The following is a 21,634-nucleotide window of genomic DNA, read 5'->3' on the forward strand; positions in this document are numbered from 1 at the left end:
ACTGCTCCAGCAGTATTAAAAGTGCTAAATTTAGAAAATACTGATCTCTGAACAGTGAAAAAGCTAGCTAGCTAAGCGGAGCGGAGCGGCACGGCTCTGCACGGAGTGTGTGTTTACTGCTCCTTACACCTGACGAGTAAAATTTAGATAATACTGATCTCTGAACAGTGAATAAGCTAGCTAATGCTATTTGCTGCTCCAGCCTCGGAGCTGCACGGCTCTGGACTCTGTATAGCACTGAAACTCTGTATAACGCTGCACGGAGTGTGTGTTTACTGCTCCTTACAACCTGACGAGTAAAATTTAGATAATACTGATCTCAGTGAATAAGCTAGCTAGCTTAGCGGTTAGCATCTAGCTAATGCTATTGCTGCTCAGCCTCGGAGCTGCACGGCTCTGGACTCTGTATAGCACTGAAACTCTCTATAACGCTGCACGGAGTGTGTGTTTACTGCTCCTTACAACCTGACGAGTAAAATCCATACAAAAGGCGCACCGTATTATAAGACGCACTGTCAATTTTTGTGAAAATTAAAAGTTTTTAAGTGCGCCTTATAGTCCGAAAAATACGGTAACCAGTCACACCCACTTACACACCTATAGGAACAGATTAGCAGGATAAGTTCTCCTGCCACAGGTAAAAACTCAACACAGACAGTAACCAGAGCGTAAATTGGCCTTGCTCTCTCTGGGTGGGTACAGTAGATGGCGCTCTTTCACCTCATCACTCCTAGGGTGATGTGGATCAGCACAAGGCTGCATCTGTGAGCTGATGTATCAGAAAAGCTGCGCTTTCCTCCAAACATTAGCGCTGTGATGCTACTCGGTAATGCTGCATCACTAGTGGTTTTAAAAAAGTCTTTACCATTCTTGTGTAGTGGCATCACTAATGGGGATATACAGATGACTAAGAGCTGAATGGTGGGACAATTAACCAGATAAATTGGGAGAAAATGGGGGAAAAAAATGAATTGCTTTGTAAAAGCATTAGAAGGGTTTCACATTCAAACAGTTCTCAAGTCTTCCAGCTGGACGGTGTGGGTCAGAGCTCGGTCATTCTCACACAGCGAGGTCTGCTTCCCATTGCGTGCACATATTTCACATATATCATTTACTTTACCGCAGCCTTTAATTTAACTGCGACCTTCGCCCTTCAGGAGAAAACAGACGGCCTCCACGGTGTGATTTAGTGAATGAAACGTGATTTATTCAAGTCATTTTCACATAATACAAACAGAAGTGTTGCAGTAATATGAGCTTACGTTAAATATTTACTCAGAATACACAAATATAGTAACATGGATATCATTATTCTAGCAAACTAGAGCATGGAGCTCCAGCTGGACCCAGCCTGGAGCAGCCTGAACTTCTGAACTGCACCAATATGAAGGTTTCGGGTCGAGAGCTGAGGCTAGTATGGTCACATCGGCTAAGACGCGGCAGCAGAATCATCGCTGTGTCTTTAGCTGTCTTCAGGTTCAGAACTTTATTTGTCATACTCTAAACTGATTTTTGTAAAAAAATTTTGCTCCTTATTTATAATTTTCTACCATTTTCATCATTTTACATGAGATATCAAGTCATTCAACAATAATGAGTCAAAATTAATCAAAGAAAAAAAAGAAGTTAAGCGTAAAATTAGGCACCATACTGAACTTTACTGAGCTTTACTGAGATTTACTACTCCGGACACACCCGTCTCTCAGAGCAGTCTCTACTCTGCTGTTCTCTTATTATTAATAGAATCTAAATCTATTTCCAGGCTGATTTTCCTCATGTCGGCTCACAGTGAAGCTCCTGGCAGATAAAAGGCCTCTCCTGGTCCTGAAGAAGATCCGAGCGTATCTTTAATATCTGATAGAAGAGAGAAAATATCATCATCATCAACAGTCTTCATACATTGTATTATTCATAGGACTGGGACAATAATTACCATAATTATCAAATTATCATAGAATATATGTGCCAAACCCAGTCCTCATATGACCTCAGTATTACTCATAGCATGGACTTAAGAAAGCAGAGAACATTGTGTGTATGAACCAGTGTGTTAACTGTTTAAAATGTTTTAATTATGTAGTGTAGTGGATTAAACAGAGGATTCCTGCATCGCTTGGACACACACACACACACACACACACACACACACACACACACACACTACCCCCACTTTATGGTCTATAAGGAACTTCAACCCCCAGAACACTCTAAAAGCCTTGGAGTTATCTTTTTCAAACAGCCTTAAATTTCAAAATGACATTGCCTGACTATTTCTTCACTCAGCCTCGCTCGAGAACCCTAAATGCAAGTCAGGGTAAACATTTTTAAATTCTTTTTTGACATTCCTTCAGACGCTGTCAGTCGTAAATCTGGATTTAGGACCGTTAATGTTTAAACATCTGGAACTGTGCACAATTGTGGTTTTGCCAACAGCACAATCACCAGGACAAGGACGGGACTACGGGACTTGAGAGAGGGTTCAAAACTTAATGAATGCCTTGGAAATTGTAAATTCACCAAATATATTATACCAATTTAGGGGTTTGTGCTTTCTGCAACCACTTAGAAATAAGATTCATGAAGTTAAAATGAATGCTCTTAGCTTGGAAATTACATTCCCAACACCAACTTCACCAACTTCCCCCACGGTCGTAAATTCCGACGACAGCCGCTTATCTAAACACAGCAGAGGGAGAGGAATTTCTCACTGAGAAGATTTTGCTTAAAATACATATATATTGACTATATAAAAAAGGTGTTTTATAGAATGTTTACTAGATAATGGTATATGTGTCTGGTATATGGTATATGTGTTTGGATGTGTCCTGATTAAATTCTCCTACACATTCAAGTCTGAATCAACAAGGTTTAACTAGCATTTGATAATTTAGCTTTATTTGGTTATCAGTGGTTTAACCATGTATTATCTTTTAAGTGATTTAATTGGGTTTAAATAATAACATGACTCTTGATCTCTTTCTGACAGAGTACCATCCATCATTGTATTCCTAAGATTATCTTGAGTATTACAAAACTGTTTGTGGGCAAAATATATATATATTACATTTATTGTGATTCAATTGTAAGATTGTTTGTTTCCTGAATTTATCCTCACAAACTGATATGCTGAAAAAGGTATTTTGATCCACTGTTTAATTGAGTTTTCTTTTGGTTTGATCTATTAGAAAAATGCTGAAGCATGTTGACCATGTGAGGAGGGGGGGTTTATGGCCCTTTGTGAATCCCCACCAAAGTTTGAAATTGCTCCTAGACCAATCAAAACACAGACATTTGGGCCACAGGGCCAATCATAGCTCAGGGGCCAAACAGGCCACAGAGACTAATAGTAAACTGGGCAGACACAGTTCAGTTTCCAGTTTAGAGTTTCCAGTTCGGAGGAGTTGGAGGAGAAGCAGTTGGAGTTAGAGAAGGAGTGGAAGAAGATGAGTTGAGGAAAACAGTTAGAGGAGAGAGGTTAGAGAGGGCCTAGAGATGAAGAAAGGATAAACTGTTAGTTAGTCATCTTAGGTTAGTTTTATTAGACTAGTGCATTTAATCTTCTTCAAGCATAATGGTATTAGTTATCCTAGTTTAAATAACTAAGCTATTTTATGATCTACGGAGTTCTCCTGCTTGCCAAGATAGTTAATATAGTTCAGTAAACCAACTAGACCAACCGACGGATCACCGAGAGGGTACGCCAGCCGAGCAAGCTCCAGGGAAGGCTTTCCCTGTGCAGAGACTAGAAGCGGGTGTCGACCAGGTGCGCCGCTGGCCCACAGAGCACCATCTTTACCCTGCGGATGGGTCCACACTGGACCTTCTAGGGGTGCAGGATGTCAGCCGAACAAGAGGTTTAAACAGCGGACCGAACCGATGGGGACCCCCCTTTGTAGACGTCTCAGAGTAAGGCAGTTTGGGTATTTCTCTCAGTAATTGGTGTTTTGGTTGGTCAAGTCTAGTTTGGTTATTGTCCTTAACTCTTTTCTTAGTATAGATTCATTTTTAGTTATTTGGCGAAAGGGATGATCTTTGTAGGCCGTAAAATATCTTACTTATCTACTTATTTTAGTGTTCTCATTTGATTAGTTTGACCTCATTACATTAAGACCCTTATTTAGAAATATTCACTTAATAGTTCTATTAACCTTTATTCCTTTCATACCAGTATTATAACGTGTTTGTTCTTTTATTTTTCATTTATTATTCTACACTATGATTTGATATCTAATGGCTACATTTATGACTTTTTAATGAATTATTTACTCATATCTGTGTGATTTAATAAATACTTTTATTTTACAAAACCTGTCATTTCAGTGTGTTTTTCTGGATAACTTGGTTATGAAAATTTCTGTCACCTGTAGAAACCACACCCTGAGATGTCTTGTGTTATTAATTAATTTGATTAATTAATTAATTAATTAATTAATCTAATTAAATTAATTTAATAACTGGCGCCCAATTAAAAAATATTTCAACATCTCAATTAGCACCAGGTATTAAACCACTGAGCCGCTACAGTAGGATATTAAACATTTTATATTCCATTCTCTTAATTTAAAAAGTTCCAACATCAGAATATTCTTAACCCTCTATGACATGGTGTTTTCCTCAAGGAACAAACACCTTTTTTTGTTAATTACATTACATGAAATTTCACAACTGGGCTTGTTGCACAGGTGCTGCATCCTATCACTGTACCACATAATTTTGAAACAATACAAATTCAGAAACGGTAAATAAGGGCCTGAATAGCATATGTGCAACAAAACATCTGTTATAAAATATGGTAGCTTGCCTGGCAATTTGGTATGGTAAATGATTTCTATGGAAGTCAAGGGACCCATATCAGGGGCCCTCATGATTAAAAGCCCTTTAATGGTATGCCTGCTCTTCTCTAGAGCCCTCTGGCAGAGGCTCTCATAACCAGGGCCCTTTAAAAATATGCTCCCCTCTTTCCTTTAGGACCCCTAATAGCCAGAAGTCAAAGTCAAAGCAGTGTCACAACGCCTCATCCATTTTCAGAAGGGGCCCAAAAGCATGGCTAGAACCCCCAAAAGCATGGATAGAGCCCCCAAAAGCATGGCTAGAGCTACCCAAAAGCATGGCTAGAGCCCCCCAAAGGCATGGCTAGAGTACCCCAAAAGCATGGCCAGAGCCCCCAAAAACATGGCTAGTGCCCCCTAAGAGCATGGATAGTGCCCCCTAAAAGCATGGCCAGAGTCCCCAAAAGCATGGCTAGAGCCCCCAAAGGGATGGCTAAAGCCCCAAAAGCATGGCTATGGCTCCCAAAAGCATGGATAGAGTCCCCAAAAACATGGATAGCATGGCTAGAGCCCCCAAAAACATGGCTAGTGCCCCCTAAAAGCATGGCTAGAGTCCCCAATATCATGGGTAGAGCCCCCAAAGGGATGGCTAGATCCCCAAAAGCATGGCCATGGCTCCCAAAAGCATGGATAGAGTCCCCAAAAGCATGGATAGCATGGCTAGAGTCCCCCAAAAGCATGGCTAGAGTCCCCTAAAAGCATGGCTAGAGCCCCCAAAAGCATGGCTAGAGCCCCCAAAAACATGGCTAGAGCCCCCAAAAGCATGGATAATATACTTAAAAGCATGGCTAAAGCCTCCCAAAAGCATGGCTAGAGCCCCCAAAAGCATGTACAGAGCCCCCAAAAGCATGGCTAGAGCCCCCAAAAGCATGGATAGAGCCCCCAAAAGCATGGATAGAGCCCCCGAAAGCATGGCTAGGGCACTAAAGCATGGCTAGAGCCCACAAAAGCATGGCTAGAGCCACCAAAAGCATGTTCAGAGCCCCCAAAAGCATGGCTAGAGCCCCCAAAAGCATGGATAGAGCCCCCAAAAGCATGCCTAGGGCACTAAAGCATGGCTAGAGCCCACAAAAGCATGGCTAGAGCCACCAAAAGCATGGATTGAGCTACCCAAAAGCATGGCTAGAGCCCCCCAAAGGCATGGCTAGAGTACCCCAAAAGCATGGCCAGAGCCCCCAAAAACATGGCTAGTGCCCCCTAAGAGCATGGATAGTGCCCCCTAAAAGCATGGCTAGAGTCCCCAAAAGCATGGCTAGAGCCCCCAAAGGGATGGCTAAAGCCCCAAAAGCATGGCTATTGCTCCCAAAAGCATGGATAGAGTCCCCAAAAACATGGATAGCATGGCTAGAGCCCCCAAAAACATGGCTAGTGCCCCCTAAAAGCATGGCTAGAGTCCCCAATAGCATGGGTAGAGCCCCCAAAGGGATGGCTAGATCCCCAAAAAGATGGCTATGGCTCCCAAAAGCATGGATAGAGTCCCCAAAAGCATGGATAGCATGGCTAGAGTCCCCCAAAAGCATGGCTAGAGCCCCCAAAAACATGGCTAGAGCCCCCTAAAAGCATGGCTAGAGTCCCCAAAAGCGTGACTAGAGCCCCCCAAAGCATGGCTAGAGCCCCCCAAAAGCATGGCTAGAGCCCCCCAAAGCATGGCTAGAGCCCCCCAAAAGCATGGCTAGAGCCCCCCAAAAGCATGGCTAGAGTCCCCCAAAAGCATGGCTAGAGCCCCCCAAAAGCATGGCTAGAGCCCCCAAAAACATGGCTAGAGCCCCCAAAAGCATGGATAAAATACTTAAAAGCATGGCTAAAGCCTCCCAAAAGCATGGCTAGAGTCCCCCAAAAGCATGGCTAGAGCCCCCAAAAACATGGCTAGAGCCCCCAAAAGCATGGATAAAATACTTAAAAGCATGGCTAAAGCCTCCCAAAAGCATGGCTAGAGCCCCCAAAAGCATGTACAGAGCCCCCAAAAGCATGGATAGAGCCTCCGAAAGCATGGCTAGGGCACTAAAGCATGGCTAGAGCCCACAAAAGCATGGCTACAGCCCCCAAAAGCATGGCTAGAGCCACCAAAAGCATTGATAGAGTCCCCAAAAGCATGGATAGAGTCCCCAAAAGCATGGATAAAGCCCCCAAAGCATGGATAAAGCCCCCAAAAACATGGCTAGAGCCCCCAAAAGCATGAGGCCCTGGGGTCAAAGTCCCTAATAGTCAGAGGATCCTTAAAATAGAGGGCCCCCACTGACCCAGTCAGTAATCCAGCGATGACTGTGGACATTGTGGCTGATTGGAACACTCTGTTTACAGTGAGGGAATACTTTTGGCGATATATTGTAGATATCTGGATCCAGTTGAGTAGAGCGTTAGTGTGGAGTTGTGGGATTGGCTGTATTAAAGCTGAAACACTGGAAAAACTTTGAGTCTGCTGATGTGAGATTGTGGTTTACTGGCTGCAGGAAATTAATCTGCATTTGAGGCAAATTTTCTTTCCCGCCTGAAGCAGCGCACCAATGCCAGTTTGTAATCTGAGTTTATACTCCTGTCTAGGTCAACCAGTTCTGCTCTGATCTACATCTGCTCTGTATCAAGACCTCCATAAGATGAACCAGATGAACCAGCACTGCGAGCATCTTATGGGATTGAGATGCTTTTTTGATGTTTGAATGCACATCTCTTTATTTGGTAGATTTTGGTCTATTTAATGTGCCTTTATCTAACTCATTTACACGATTACAAAATAAATGATAAATCTAGTGAATGAACAAGCCAAAGATGATGGAGATATTCTTGGAAAACCCCTTGCTGTGTGTGGGTGAGCATTATCCTGCTAAACAATTCTTGGGAAATACAGGATGCTCTGCAGGATGTTCTGCACATATCACTGAGCTGGTAGTGTTCCCCATATCACTACTACGGGCGACTGACTGTCACTGTATGAGATGCTCCTCAGATTATTAATCTCAGCAGGAAAATATCTTGAGCAAAGTGCAAAGCCTGAAAATCCATGCCAACTGAACCGTTGACTCTTAGCTAGATGTACTTACGGTGAAACATGGCATCCTGATACGTAGGCGTAGTTTCCGGTGTAGCGAATATCACACCGCACTATATTGTTGCTGTAGTCAGACTCCTGTACCGTGTAGCTGGGGTTAACACTGATCTGTAATAAGAGGGGAAAAAGCACATTCAACTAGATAACTTTATAGATAACATGTATATAATAAAACACTATGTAACATTAGTTTATATTACTAACGTAAAGTTAAACTATAGTGTGGGATTTAATATATTATATAGATATATATATATTAATAGTCATTTTGGAGCATTTCTATTGGTTCATTCATCATAGCACTCTGATACAATCTAGAGAGTATGTCCCAGATTAATCTTATTTGGTTGGTTTCATTAATAATGTACAAGTATTTATTAAATTCAGTGGTTTTACATTATTATGTATTACTAAAATGGAAAACATAAGGAATTATTAAGTAAAGAAAAAAAGTTTTAAACAAAGATTTTGGACATCTCTGCATGAAATAGCTGGACGAGCTTTCAGTTAACAGTTGTGCCTCGTCAAGAGTTACTTACTTGAATTTCTTGCCTCTTAATGAAGAGGTAGAGTTGGTATACAGTGAATAGCTCTATTTGAGTAATGTTCTAATCCATATTATAGGATTTTGTAAAGAAAAAAATAAGGTCAGAAAGGAGAATTTCGAGAATTTTGTTGCACAGGATAAGTTGATCAGAGTTACCAGCCTCAGAAACCACAAGTTAACAAACAGCTCCCCGGATAAGAGCATCTAAGTGTTCCTTCATAGTCTGGATCACTTCAGTATTTATTTACTATGACTGGTATGGTTTATCTGTAAACACCTTGAGGATGTAGTTTCCAGGCTTCACATCAGTGATGTCGATCCACTGGCAGTCGATGTCGGCATTGTAAGTGTCGTAACATCCTGGACTCAGGCCCTGCAACAGCACACGCAAACGCACACACACACACACACACACACACACACACACACACACACACTCAGCATCTGTCTTTTCAGATTGAGGCTCCAGGCTAATGTTAGAATGTGCCATTAGGGGCTGAGTTTAGTGAGATAAAATATAACACTGTGTTCCAGCCTGTGTTCATAACTGTGAGGAAGAACAGCAGTCCTGACTCTGCCACCAGAGGGCCAAACACCTTCATTTTCACTTTTCACTATTTTACTTTCTGTAATATCCTTCAAAATATAAATAAAAATTGACAAAAGTCATGGCATAGCTGAAACTTTAGTCCATACTTCATTCTGTGGTCTATAAAACATAGTTACTTTTTTAACAGCTATACAGTATCAGAAACCACATAATCAGGTCTGATATGTGTTACGGGTATGTGTATAGATTAGTTATATATCACTGTAAAACATATGGGGCCCTATTTTAGAACAGTGTGTCAGTGTGTCTTTGCTATCGTAACGATGGGAAAAGTACACCTTGCACGGCTATAAGCATGCAAAAGGCATGTACTAATTCTCTTAATTAATCACAGTCTTTTGCCATTCCCTTTAAGAGTCAGGTGTGCTCTGAATTTGGCGGATTGCTATTTTAACGATGCAGCTACCTGGACATGTCCAACGCTTCTCAGCAGTGGAAACTGAGCTGCTTGCTCACACTGTGAAGGAGCTCCAGCTCCAGCTCCAGTGTTCATGTGTTTGTAATAAGTGGGGGTTTACGCATGGCGCCCCTGTGTTACCAAGGTCTGTCTAGGTTGTATTCAGTCAATGGAGCACCTGTGTTTTCCGCTGCCAAAATACTCCGCAGTACTCCAGAAATTTAGCTGAACACACCTCATTTCCAGACCACCACGCCCATCAGTGTAGATATATTCAGAAGCTCTGTTGCTATTCAAATGATGCAGGTGGAAGGAGTGAAAACAAGCAGCTAGGGCCCATAATATGTATTGTGTTATATTTTCATGGTTGTCAGAATAAGAAAGGTGGAGTGTGAGTGTTGGTGGAGTTGTTGTACCTGTGTGTGAGCAGTACAGGCGAAACGTCGGTAGTAGCCGTAGTCACAGGAACTGTCCTCCAGGCAGAAGCTGGCCTTGTGGCCCTCAGCCACCCGTCTCTGAGAGCTGGCTTCCAACAGGTCGTAATGGCTGAACTCGTCCATGCTGTGGTAATGCCTGAGGATGCACAGAGACAAGATACTGGTGAACATCTCCAAAGAATGGTTGAAAAGCTGCTCATCCAGTAGAAACACACCAAAAACTGGAAATTGTACAAAATCCAGTGTCGATCATTTTGGAGTAAAATTTCAGGCAGTTTAAGAAAAACAAATGGACTAAAAACTAAACTAATAAATAATTTTATTTCTGTAAAAATCGTCAATTTTGCAATTTTACTGGTGTTACTGCTTTTACTCTCTACTGCAGCTTTTACACACTTACACATTTACACAGTACACTCACACTTTCATCATCATAATAACTAGAAAAAATCACAGATCAACAGAAAATCAACAGAAACAGAGGACTCTGTAACTATTCAAAGTAGAAGTCTTTTCTTTAGAGAAATTACAGATGAAGACTCTTGTAAACTGGAGAAAACTGCTACAGGAAGTTGTCTGGCTGACCCACATGGAAACAGCTTTAGCCTTTAGCTTTTAGCTTAAAATGACTGGACTGAGTCTTAGTTTTAGTAGTGAAGAATTAGACAAATTAGAGTTAGTCTGATAGGGTGAAGAACTGCATTGATAATGTAAGGATAAAATAAAAAAGCAGATCATACAGATCTGGGTCATACAGCACTGTATGCTACTAAACAATAGGGGTGTTCTAAAACTTTTGACTGGCAGTGTATACTGGTAAACTAGTTAACTCACTGGTTACACATGTAATAATGTAAGTGTGTATATAAACATGGACCACATGGTCCTATTTCTTTCCTTTCTATAGCAATGAAGCTGAAATCTTCTGCCAGAGATTGTATTAATGAGGAGACCAGCCACTGTCTGAAATATGACAGGGATTTCTCGCATATTGAGTTCTTGTTTTTGTGCTTAAATACTGCAAGCAATCTAATTGGCTTGGAAAAATAGCCAATCAGATTGCTGCTTACACTGCAAATGGAAGGGGTTCGAATGCTGGGGGAAAACCCCATCATGATGTGGAGACCTGCAAAAGTGAAGTAGCCAGAAGAGACAAGCTTCTAGTGAACATCTCCAAAAAATGGATAAAAAGCGTCTCATCCAGTAGAAACATAATCTGCATACACTACCTTGAGTTTTGCCATTTAGGCTCTTCAGGTTCAGTTTGCAGTAAACTTTCAGGGCCTTTAAGAAAAACAAATTAACTAAAAACTAAACTAATATATAATTTTATTATTGTAAAAATGGGAAGCCACATCATGCTACAGAGATCTGCGAAAGCGCAGTAGCCAAAAGAAGCCAAAATATTATATTTTTTCTGCATAAGGTGAAGTATGAATGGATCTTATATGTGTTAACTGATGTAGATTCTAGTATTTGAATGGCAGCTGATGTGTGTTGCCACTGTCTGCATGGATAAGATCCAGCTCCAGAAGGACAGACTCCTAGTAAATGTAGGTAAAAGCGTAGCTGCGGGGCTCTGAGAGGTCCAGCGGACTAAAGTGCTGCCACTATGATCAGGAGATTGTGGTTTGTTTCCCGGTCATGCAGCTTGCCATCAGCTGCCGGAGCCCAGAGAGAGCACAATTGACCTTGCTCTCTCTGGGTGGGTACAGTACAGTAGATGGCGCTCTTCTTTCCCCTCATCTCTCCTAGGGTGATGTGGATCAGCACAAGGCTGCGTCTGTGAGCTGATGTATCAGAACTGAGTCGCTGCGCTTTCGTCCGAGCGTTAGCACTGTGATGCTACTCGGTAACGCTGAAATAAGCAGCAGTTCAAAAAGAGGTGGAGTCTGACTTCACATGTGTCGGAGGAAGCGTGTGCTATTCTTCACCCTCCTGGTGTTGGGGCATCACTAGTGATAGGGGATATACAGCTGATTAGCAGATGAATGGGTGAGACAATTGGCCAGATAAACTGGGAGAAAATAGGGAAAAAACTAGAAATAAATTAATAAATAAATAAAAAAAGCGTAGCTGCATTGCGAGAACTCAGAATGCTCAGATCTTTCTCAGAACTACATAAATGAACTCATCGACCCCGAAGCCAATGCTCTGGGGAAGACCGCCAAGAGTGGGAGCTGGTGCTCGTGGTGGGTTCACATATGGATGCACTTCAGTGATAAGGTACGTCTTTAATGTCCAGAACATGTGAAGAATGTCAAGCTGTAGAACTCAAACAAAACAATAGAAAACAAAAGAAAAACAAAAAAACTAACAGCACCTTTTGTTCTCTTCGCTCCATGAGCAGCGTGTTCTCTCAAGATCACGCTAAAGATTAGCGTCGGAAAGAGTTCGGCCAGAAAAGTGTCAGGAAACGTCAGGCAGAGTAAACAGGGTCGGCGCTGAGCTCATCGGGCCGGTTTGGGCCCGGTTTCAGCACCGCTAACTGCAGGCTCATGTCACTGTGTGAAGTGGATCCGAGCCACATGTACTCCATACATGGTGCTGGAGCGTAGCTGACTTCACGGCTAAACTATGCTCAGTGGGTCATTAGCGAGTCTGCCACGGTGGAGAGTGGGCCTACACACTGTTTTCCTTCAGACAAGAACACAGAACACTTTCCCCCCAAAAACGCTGCTCCAGACTCCCATCACACACTTATCACACATTAATCCACTTTAGATAAGATTACATACACACACATACAGACACACTTGGACATTAATGCCTCATTCTCTATGAAAAGTCGTTTTAGCCTCAAATCAGCGGTACAAAGTGTTAATTCAGTGCTAAATCAGTTTTTACTGGTGTAAAAACTCTTTTAAAGTAAGAATTACAGTAGAGTACAGATTGTAATTATGTATAAAGCGAAAGAAAAAAAAACTCCTTATAGATCAATGGTATCGAACTACTCCAACCTACATTAATGATATATGGTTCTGCTCATGTAACTTGTTATAAGATTTTATAGGTTGGAGACAGGGGTGTGCCATATCATATCGTATGCCATAATATCGGCAACATTTTTGAATATCGTGAACGATATAATACCCTAAAAATATTGTGCCATATCACCCAGCCCTAATTATCACATCACAGTATCATGACATTCTGGATCATTGATTTCTATTACAAATCTGATAAAATTCTTTAATTTTTTTAAATATCTCAGGTAGGGGTGTGGCATAAATCATATGCAATAATAAAATTACATTTTCATTTTTTATGCAGTAGTGTTTTCTTGAAAAAAAACCCAAATCATTAATTTATATTGCCAAGAGTATTGTTATCGCGAAAATACCATAAAATATCGTGATATTATTTTAGGGCCATATCACCCACCCCTAGTTAAAGATATCTGTTGATACAGTATTATCTGATATTACTGTTGTTAAAACTTTCAGAGCTGAAATCAGAAAAGTTATATTCTTATTTGGACTGTGTGGGTTGTGAATCTGTCCACCTCCATTCATTCCCCCAGTCTCATTTCCACACCCCAGGCTGCCAAACAGTGTGCTGCAGCTGTGGAAATGGGTGAGCTGGCGATTTTTCTTCCTGAACAAGTAATCACTGAGCTTCAGGAAGATTGCTAACCATAACTGGGTATTTTTTCCAACAGCTACTGTATTTCACCACTAGCTGAAATGTAATGAATTGTATATAATATAATGTATAAATTCACTGATGTGTCAATCTGCATCTGATTTACTCATACAAAGGTGTGAAAGGTATCTCCATTTATTAATCTGTAGGTAGAAGTACCAGGGGTTTAAATAATGCTGTAAAAGTTGAAGTATCAACTCAAACTTTTTACTCTTTGAGTAAAAGTGTAAAAGTACTGAATTCAAACACACCTAAAGAATAAAATTAAAGTAATGTAAGGGGAAAAATAAAGCCATTAAGAACAAAAGCTAAAGTCCTACTTAGTTGGAATGGAGTTTGTCTGGAGTTCTCTCGAGTCTCTGCACGGATCATCTTCAGTATAAACCAATAGGGTGTCGAAATGGTATATGTTTATAATTCTCTACATCCAATCACAATCAGATTCACTCTATCTGGATGGAGAGATTGATCTGGATAGGGGTTTTATTGAAGCCTGAATAAATACAAGCTGAAATGAAATAGGAGTAACAAGGCTAACGAGGCACCCAAATAATAATAATAACAACTGCTCTGTGGTGTTTTTCTCTCCTGTTGGGTCCTGAGTATTGAAGAACAGGGTGAAAAAGGAGGAATATAGTGTCATATAAGATCAGTAGAGCTAAATAATGGATTATTAATGTAGAATTAAGACTCACTGATGGCAGCTGTGCCACTCCCAGGCGTAGCGTGGCCGGCTGGGCAGGAAGTCGGAGGTGCCCTGGTTCTTGACCCGCTGGGGGAAGCGCAGCAGCATGCGGGTGTCGTAGTCTCTCACACTGGACCTGTAGGCCGAGCTGCTCGGCGGGAAACGGCACAACCAAACACAGATTATCAGCCTATCATCACACAGCGTCCAAATACCTCGGAGAGAAGTGTGTGTTGGCAGAGCGAGCGCATTTCAGGCGTGCATGAAAACTAGAGGACAAATATTGTTGCTTGCTTTGCGAATTTTTCCCTACAGCCGTTAGTGTGTGTGTGTGTGTGTGTGTGTGTGTGGTTGGCTAATAGCTTTAATACTCTTCCACATGCTCTGTGCAATTACACATTCTCACCAGAGGGGTCTCCGGATTCCCAGATCCTCAAAACTTACAGAATGATGCTTTAAACCATTTGTTTAATATTAGTTATTAAACAAATTCAAGGTCTTCTGTCTAAATCTGAACCAATCAAGGCATTCCCATGCAGATACAGTCATGTTATCATAGACTTATTGTGCAATATATGGACATACATGGATGATGGTGTCTAAAGAGTCAGTGCATTTCAGGTGTTCATGAAAACTAGAGGACAATTATTGTTGCTTTCTTTCTAAATCTCACCAGAGGGGTCTCCAAATCCCCAGATCTCCAAAACTTACAGACAGCTGCTTTAAGCAGTTTGTTTGATTCTATTTCATATACATATTCCAGGGTTTTTTATCTAGTTCTGGACTTTTTGAACAATTCCAGACATTCCCATGCTTATTGCAACCTTTCAAGACCAGACACCTGCGGATCAGGCCTGTCATGATAATTATACTATTATTGAGGTTTTGTCCAATAAATGGACATTTATGGATCATGGCATCCAAACAGTAAGCACACTTCAGGCGTGCGGAAAAACTAGAGGACAATTATTGTTGCTTGCTTTGTGATTTTCTTCCTGTAACCTAATAGCTTTAGTTCTCTTCCACATGCTCTGTGCAATTACACATTCTCACCAGAGGGGTCTCCAAATCCCCAGATCCCCAAAACTTACAGACTGCTGCTACAATTTATTTAATATTAGTTATTAAACACGTTCTAGGGTTTCTATGTAGTTCTGGACTTTCTGAACCATTTCAGGCATTCCCATGTTTATTGCACGCACTTTAAGACTGTCATGACTGACATCAGGCCTGTCATGGTCATGGACATATATGGATAATGGCTAATAGGTTTAGTACTCTTCCACATGCCCATGGAATTACACATTCTCACCAGAGGGGTCTCCAAAACTTACAGAATGCTGATTTAAGCAATTTAATATTAGTTATTAAACAAAATCCAGGGTTTTTATCTAGTTTGGGACTTGAACCATTCCAGACATTCCCATGCTTATTGTATCCCCTTCAAGACTGGACCCCTGCAGATCAGGCCTGTCATGATAATGATGTTATTACTAATGTATTGTACAATATATGGATAGATATGGATGATGGCGTCGGAACAGAAAACTAGAAGATGAATATTCTTGCTCGCTTTGTGCATTTTTCCCCGCAGCCGTTAGTGTATGTGTGTGTGTGTGTGTGTGGTTGGCTAATAGCTTTAGCAGTCGCCTGGTGATGGTTTTTCCATGTAATCGTCCTCCACTGAAATCTCCACTGCAAAACACCACCTCTCCACCCCTCCCCATCTCTGCACCACTCTCGCCCCACACTTTCCCCTTCACCGTTCCACAGAACCGGCCCGAATTATGGCAGATCTTTCAGTGGGAGAAGATTTACGGGTCGACCCGTGACTCACTTCAGACGAACTGAGCGAAGAATATCTGGCTCACAGCTCTACGCCTCCCTTTCAACATAACATTCAACATCACTAACTGATTGCCCTGTTTTTAGGGGTTTTTCTCCATTCTGTCATACCTGGCGAGGCAGTTCTCCTCCGCCGCACATCTGAGGTTGTACATTGGAACCCTCTGGACGTAGGTGGAGGCCTGGATGTAGTAGGGATCCGCCACCAGGTCCGGCAAACCTGAGGAACACTGAGACGTTTCAATGGGCAAGAAAAAGTGTTTGGACTCCTAGGAATAAACATCAAAACACTGGACTTAAAGCAGCAGTCCCTAAGATGTTTATCACTTTAACACTTTAATGAGCGACTGAAATTATAGGATCTTGAGGACATGAGACAAGAGAGGACAAATTAGAAGGGCCTTGCATCACTACATCATCTAATACATCGTATATTCATTGTGAGTAAATGAGTGGTCTGGTAGGTTTGTTGGATGTCATACATTCAAAAATACAACATTTCTATCTAATTTATAACTATTTATTTAACCTGCATTAATCTAAAAGTGCTTTTGCACATTCTTTGTTCAAACACAGTACCCATTTTCACCAGAGAGGGCTCCAAATTCCCAGATCCCCAAAACTTACACACTGCTGCTTTAAGCAATGTGTTTAATATTAGTTATTATAGTTAAACACATTCCAGGGTTTTGATCTAGTCTGGACTTTCTGAACCATTCCAGACACTCCCATGTTTATTGCACCCCTTCAGGGCCAGATCCCTGCAGGTCAGGCCTGTCATGATTATGATGTTATATTATATATTATATTATATGGACATATATGTACTTTTAGGCAGTTCACTAATATCATTGAGCTGATATGTCAACTTATTTTTGAGCTGATATGTCAACAATATTTTTTTTAATTTTGGGTTATTCATGTTTTATTGGAGATTTAACATATTTTAGTTATTTTTGAACTTTAAAATGATGTAATTGCTGTTATATTATCATTATAACAGTGGCACTGTCATTCAAACAATTTGTCATCATGACAGACCTACTGCACATAATTCTAATATATGTACATTTAGTGTGTACACATATGTGCTTATATGGCTGCGCAAGTTTACATTACACAGTTTACATTATATACTCTATACCATATGCTCATATACAGCATAAACTCTAACAATACTTATTCTATAGCATCACTCTAAGAACCATTCAAAGCATCTTTTAATTTGATCAAAATAAGAGTAATTGGGTCAGTTAAAGGGGAAATCAGTTAAAATAGTGCACAGTGGTGGTTAGTGGTAGAAGCATCTCATCTGGAACTCTTTCACAAATTTGTATTACATCCGTATTGTATAAATAAAATGTTTAATGCCTGAGACAATTCACCAAATTTCACAAAGTCTTGAGAGGATTGTAATCTAAAACATGGTTTAAGTTTTTACTAAACTGGGGTATTCTGGTATTAAATTATTTATTTATTTTTCTAATTATTTATCTCTTAATTTTTTATCCTCTTCACTTATCCTTTTATCTTGAATTATTTGATTTTATTCCTTCTTATTTCAATCTTAATTGCCATTTTTATTATTTTGCTTATATTTCTGTTTACATTCCTTTTTTTAGTTCAACCAGATTAAATTAAATATTAAAGATTAAATAGTCGATTTTAGATTTAATAAAAATATATTTTTGTTGTTGTAAAAGTTGTAAATGCTCAGCTGCACTGGAAATGAGGGTTACCCTTAATGTATGCCTTATTCCTGAGTAAAAAGTAAGATTGATTTATTAATTGATAGATTCATTGATTTTCTCTAAAATGTATAATAGATTAAAATTAAGTTGTTTATGGTTTAGTGCTGTGACTAAAAATATTCCTTTAAATAACTTGTTTGTTTTCTTTTTTTTATGTTTTATTGCATTTCTTTGCTTCTGTCACAGTTAGGCTTGAACTAGCTTATTTGTGTTTTGTAAACGCAAAGAGTAAACATGCGGCCTTTCCAGCAACAGCTTATTTGCATAAAAATGTCAGAGCCCTTAAACGGCTGATTCTGAAAGGGACTAAAACTGGCAGGAATAGAGCTTTTGAGATGTCCTTATGCTCTTTATTTGAGAGTGAATTTGTGCAAATGTTTTGTAGAGACAATAGACCTGTTCTAACCTATTTTAACACTAAAATTTAATTGTTTAAATATTGTGAGAAGGATTCGCAACATGATACAAAATATGCACTGAGGATACCAAGTGTTGAAAAGTTTTAGCTGTTATTTTGCCCCAATACTGACAGTATATACAGTATTGTGCAAAAGTTTTAGGCACCTGTGGGAATTTCAGTAAAGATTAAGTGTCTTATTTGTGCAGTAAGTGTTTATTAGTCCAGTAAAACACAAACATTAAAATAAATACAAACAGCAATTTTATAAAAAGCAGAGCTTTTACAGGCCTGTATTCCTTAAAACATCTCCTATAATCTCTTAAAAGAGTTATGTCTAGTTCTCATCATATTAATCAACACCTGGTTTGGTAAATTAAATTGGTAAATGTGGTAAATCAGGTGAGCTGCTGATGGAACTGAACATAATATACACATGCTGGCTGAGGAGCATCCAGAAGAAATCTGGAACTGAAGAACACTTTGTTCTACAGCTCGGCTAAAAATGAGAATTACTTGTTGTGTTTTCATGTATTTATGTCTATTTGTATCCGTTCAAATCGTATGTGGTGTTTTTTTTTAGGTAAAAACACTCATATTGCTGAGATAAATGGATTAATGTAATTTGCTTTGGTGCCTAAAACTTTTGGACAGCACTGTAAATGTAGATTTGATTGGATGCACATTAAGTAGCGTTAACCCTTACCGTACTGAAAGTACCTTGTGCCGTATCCGGGCCGTTCTCTGGGGCTGGGTCTTTCGTACGTGTCGTAGTAGTTGTAGTAGGGGTTGTCCGGGTCGGTGGACTTGTAGGGGTTGTAGGGGTCGTCTCCAACCATGCCGTCCTCGCGCGCGGTGTCGTTGCGCCGGTTTTCCCATTCCGTGCCGTTGGCGTTCCTTGGCGCGCCGGGTGCGCGGTCCCTGGCGCCTCCGCGCGAGCGTGCACGAGCACCACCACGTCCACGTGCATGCTGGGAAGATCCAGGCTGGTCGCCACCAACCCTCGAGGGTCTGCTGATCACAGCGACTGGTCTCTTGGCCTCTGGCTGCTCTGCGTCCGCGTCTCTCCGGAGTGGCGGCTGGTACTCGGAGCCCTGGCTCAGCAGGCTGAAGAGCTTGCCATTGTGCTGCCACTGGATGGTCTGCCTGAGTGCCGCCGGTCCAGGGTTGGCGGGTCTTGGCTCACGCTGGGAGTTCGCACTTTGGAAAACGCACCCCAGCAAGCATAAGTGCGCACATGCGTAAAAGACGGTGCCCAAGCTGCGTGCCGACATCGCTGGCACTTTTTTTTTCTTTCCCTCCAGAGACTCAACTCAGAAACAAACCCAATCTGTCCGGTCAAACCCGAGCAAAGTTGCTGAAAAACACTTAAACTCTTCCCAGAGCAGCTCACATCGCGAGCTCACAGCCCAGATGCCCTGCGTTTCGGTGCGCACGGAGCCAGAGCGCGCACTGCGTGCGGCGGCAGCAGCAGCAGTGGCAGCGAGAGTGGCAGCAGAGTAAGGAGCAGCGGCAGCAGTGAGAGCAGTGAGAAGAAGAGGAGGAGGAGGAGGAGCAGATTGTGGCAGCTTGTGATTCCCTGTTACACAAAAGCTCCGCTTCTTTTGCAGCTGTAAACGTGAGCTACATGACATCGGAAAAAAGAGAAAGAAGAAAGAAGAAGAAGAAGAAGAAGAAGAAGAAGAAGAAGAAGAAAAAAAGGAAAGAGCAGACAGACACCCTTCCCCTTCCCCGGGAAGATGTGTGGACTGGAGCTGGACTGAAGCGGGACCAGTGGACGGGGAGTTCTGGTCTTTTATCTTGTTCACTTAAAGCAGCAAAAGAAAGAAAAAAATATGTGGTGGAACATCTGGAGTAGAACAAGCCATGTCTTATTGCGCACACATACACTGTGGTAATGCTGCATTCATTCATCACATGACACATTACCTGTGGAGAATGTAATGTGCGTGAAAAAATGTCATTAATCTTGTAGACTGTAACGTAATGTTGGAATATAAGGTTAGCTCGGAAAACGAACGGTCTGTTGTACAACCACAAATAGAGAAGAGAGTTGCAGATTTGCTATACAAACCTAAATGGCAAAAAAACAGCTAAAAACGTTTAGTGTCAGGAATTATTTGCTTCTAAGAGTCGTTTGAATACTCTTCCCTTATTGTGATGTCACAATAAAAGGAATCATGCATAGAACCACCCTGGCTCCACCCCTCACCCGTCAACCCCCACCAGAGCCCCACCGACTAGATCAGTTGAAAAAATGTCTCCTCAGACACAGCAGGATTAGCTAGCAGACTTCGTTTGAGGGAGGGATCTGCACCTACTGTTCATGGCAAGTCAGCAGATATGGGAGGGCATAAAAAACTAGCTTATTGGTATTTTGTAATTTAGCACACGCTTATACCAACATGTGGTAAAGGCTCAGCATAAACATGGGCATGGCCAGCAAACAGCTTATTTGCATAAATGTGACAGAGCCCTTAAACGACTCATTCTGAAAGGGACTGAAACTAGTAAAAAATAGAGCTGGTAAGATCTCTTTATCTTTATGTGAGAGTGATTTTGTGCAATTAACAAAGCACCAAGACCTGTTCTAACTTGATTAAAAAAAGGTATAATACAGTGTTATGAAAAATATTCGGGCACCCCTAATTATTTTTGTTCTGGACTGATCATCTTATGGTTGTATGATTTAAAGCGGGCTGTTCATGACCAGAAACCATCAAACCTGACTGAACTGGAGATGTTAAGTAAAGAAGAATGATCCAAAATACCTTTATCCACAAGCCAGACTCTCATTGAAAGCTATAGGAAGTGTTTAGAGGCTGTTATTACTGCAAAAGGAGGATCTACTAAATATTGATGTAATTTTTCTGTTGGGGTGCCCAAATTTATGCACCTGCCTTATTTGGTTTAACAATTATTGCACACCTTCTGTAAATCCTATAAATGTCATTTCACTCATCAAATATCACTGTGTTTATCTGTTATATTATATATTTAACTGAAACTGCTGATCTGAACAACCAATGATTTAAAAAAAAAGAAAAGGTGCCCAAACTTTTTTATATGTCTCCTTTAATATACATCCATTCCTGCAATTTTCACAAAGCTTAAATTTTATGTTTCCAGTCTTGTACCCATAACTTCTTCTCCCACAGCCATGCACTTGTGAAATGTGAAGCATGTGGTTTTGCCTTTTTCAACAAGACAATGCTAAACCACATGCTGCACACATTACACAGGCATGTCTGTGGAAGAAGAGGGTACGTGTATTGGACTGGCGTGTCTGCAGTGCTGACCTTTCCTCAAAAAATGTAATATGATCAACTCATACTGTTACTCATCTTATGAGGAGCAGGGATCTGCAATTAAGTTTGGCTGTGGGCCAGATATTTTCCAAGTTATTACATAAAATGAAGTGTATTGGGATGGAGTGCTACAGACT

The 21,634-nt window shown here is 40.9% G+C and overlaps 1 protein-coding gene across 2 annotated transcripts; it reads right to left on the bottom strand.

The window, feature by feature from the left end:
• Positions 1 to 1,182: 1,182 nt before the first annotated feature.
• Positions 1,183 to 19,894, bottom strand: loxa (lysyl oxidase a). 2 transcript variants are annotated; one of them, XM_007228802.4, is made up of 7 exons: positions 18,896 to 19,882; positions 16,153 to 16,261; positions 14,207 to 14,344; positions 9,846 to 10,002; positions 8,700 to 8,795; positions 7,868 to 7,983; positions 1,183 to 1,854 (listed from the first exon to the last, which is right to left on the bottom strand). In XM_007228802.4, exons 1-7 carry the CDS (start codon positions 19,461 to 19,463, stop codon positions 1,848 to 1,850), a joined length of 1,191 nt encoding a protein of 396 aa, XP_007228864.3. In that variant the 5' UTR covers positions 19,464 to 19,882; the 3' UTR covers positions 1,183 to 1,847. The 2 variants fall into 2 exon arrangements, with proteins under 2 accessions (XP_007228864.3, XP_007228865.3); XM_007228803.4 differs by lacking the exon at positions 1,183 to 1,854 and having other exon boundaries at positions 7,864 to 7,983; positions 18,896 to 19,894.
• Between the last annotated feature and the right edge of the window lie 1,740 nt (positions 19,895 to 21,634).

This window comes from Astyanax mexicanus, chromosome 20 (assembly GCF_023375975.1).
Source record: "Astyanax mexicanus isolate ESR-SI-001 chromosome 20, AstMex3_surface, whole genome shotgun sequence".
NCBI classification, from domain to species: domain Eukaryota; kingdom Metazoa; phylum Chordata; class Actinopteri; order Characiformes; family Acestrorhamphidae; genus Astyanax; species Astyanax mexicanus.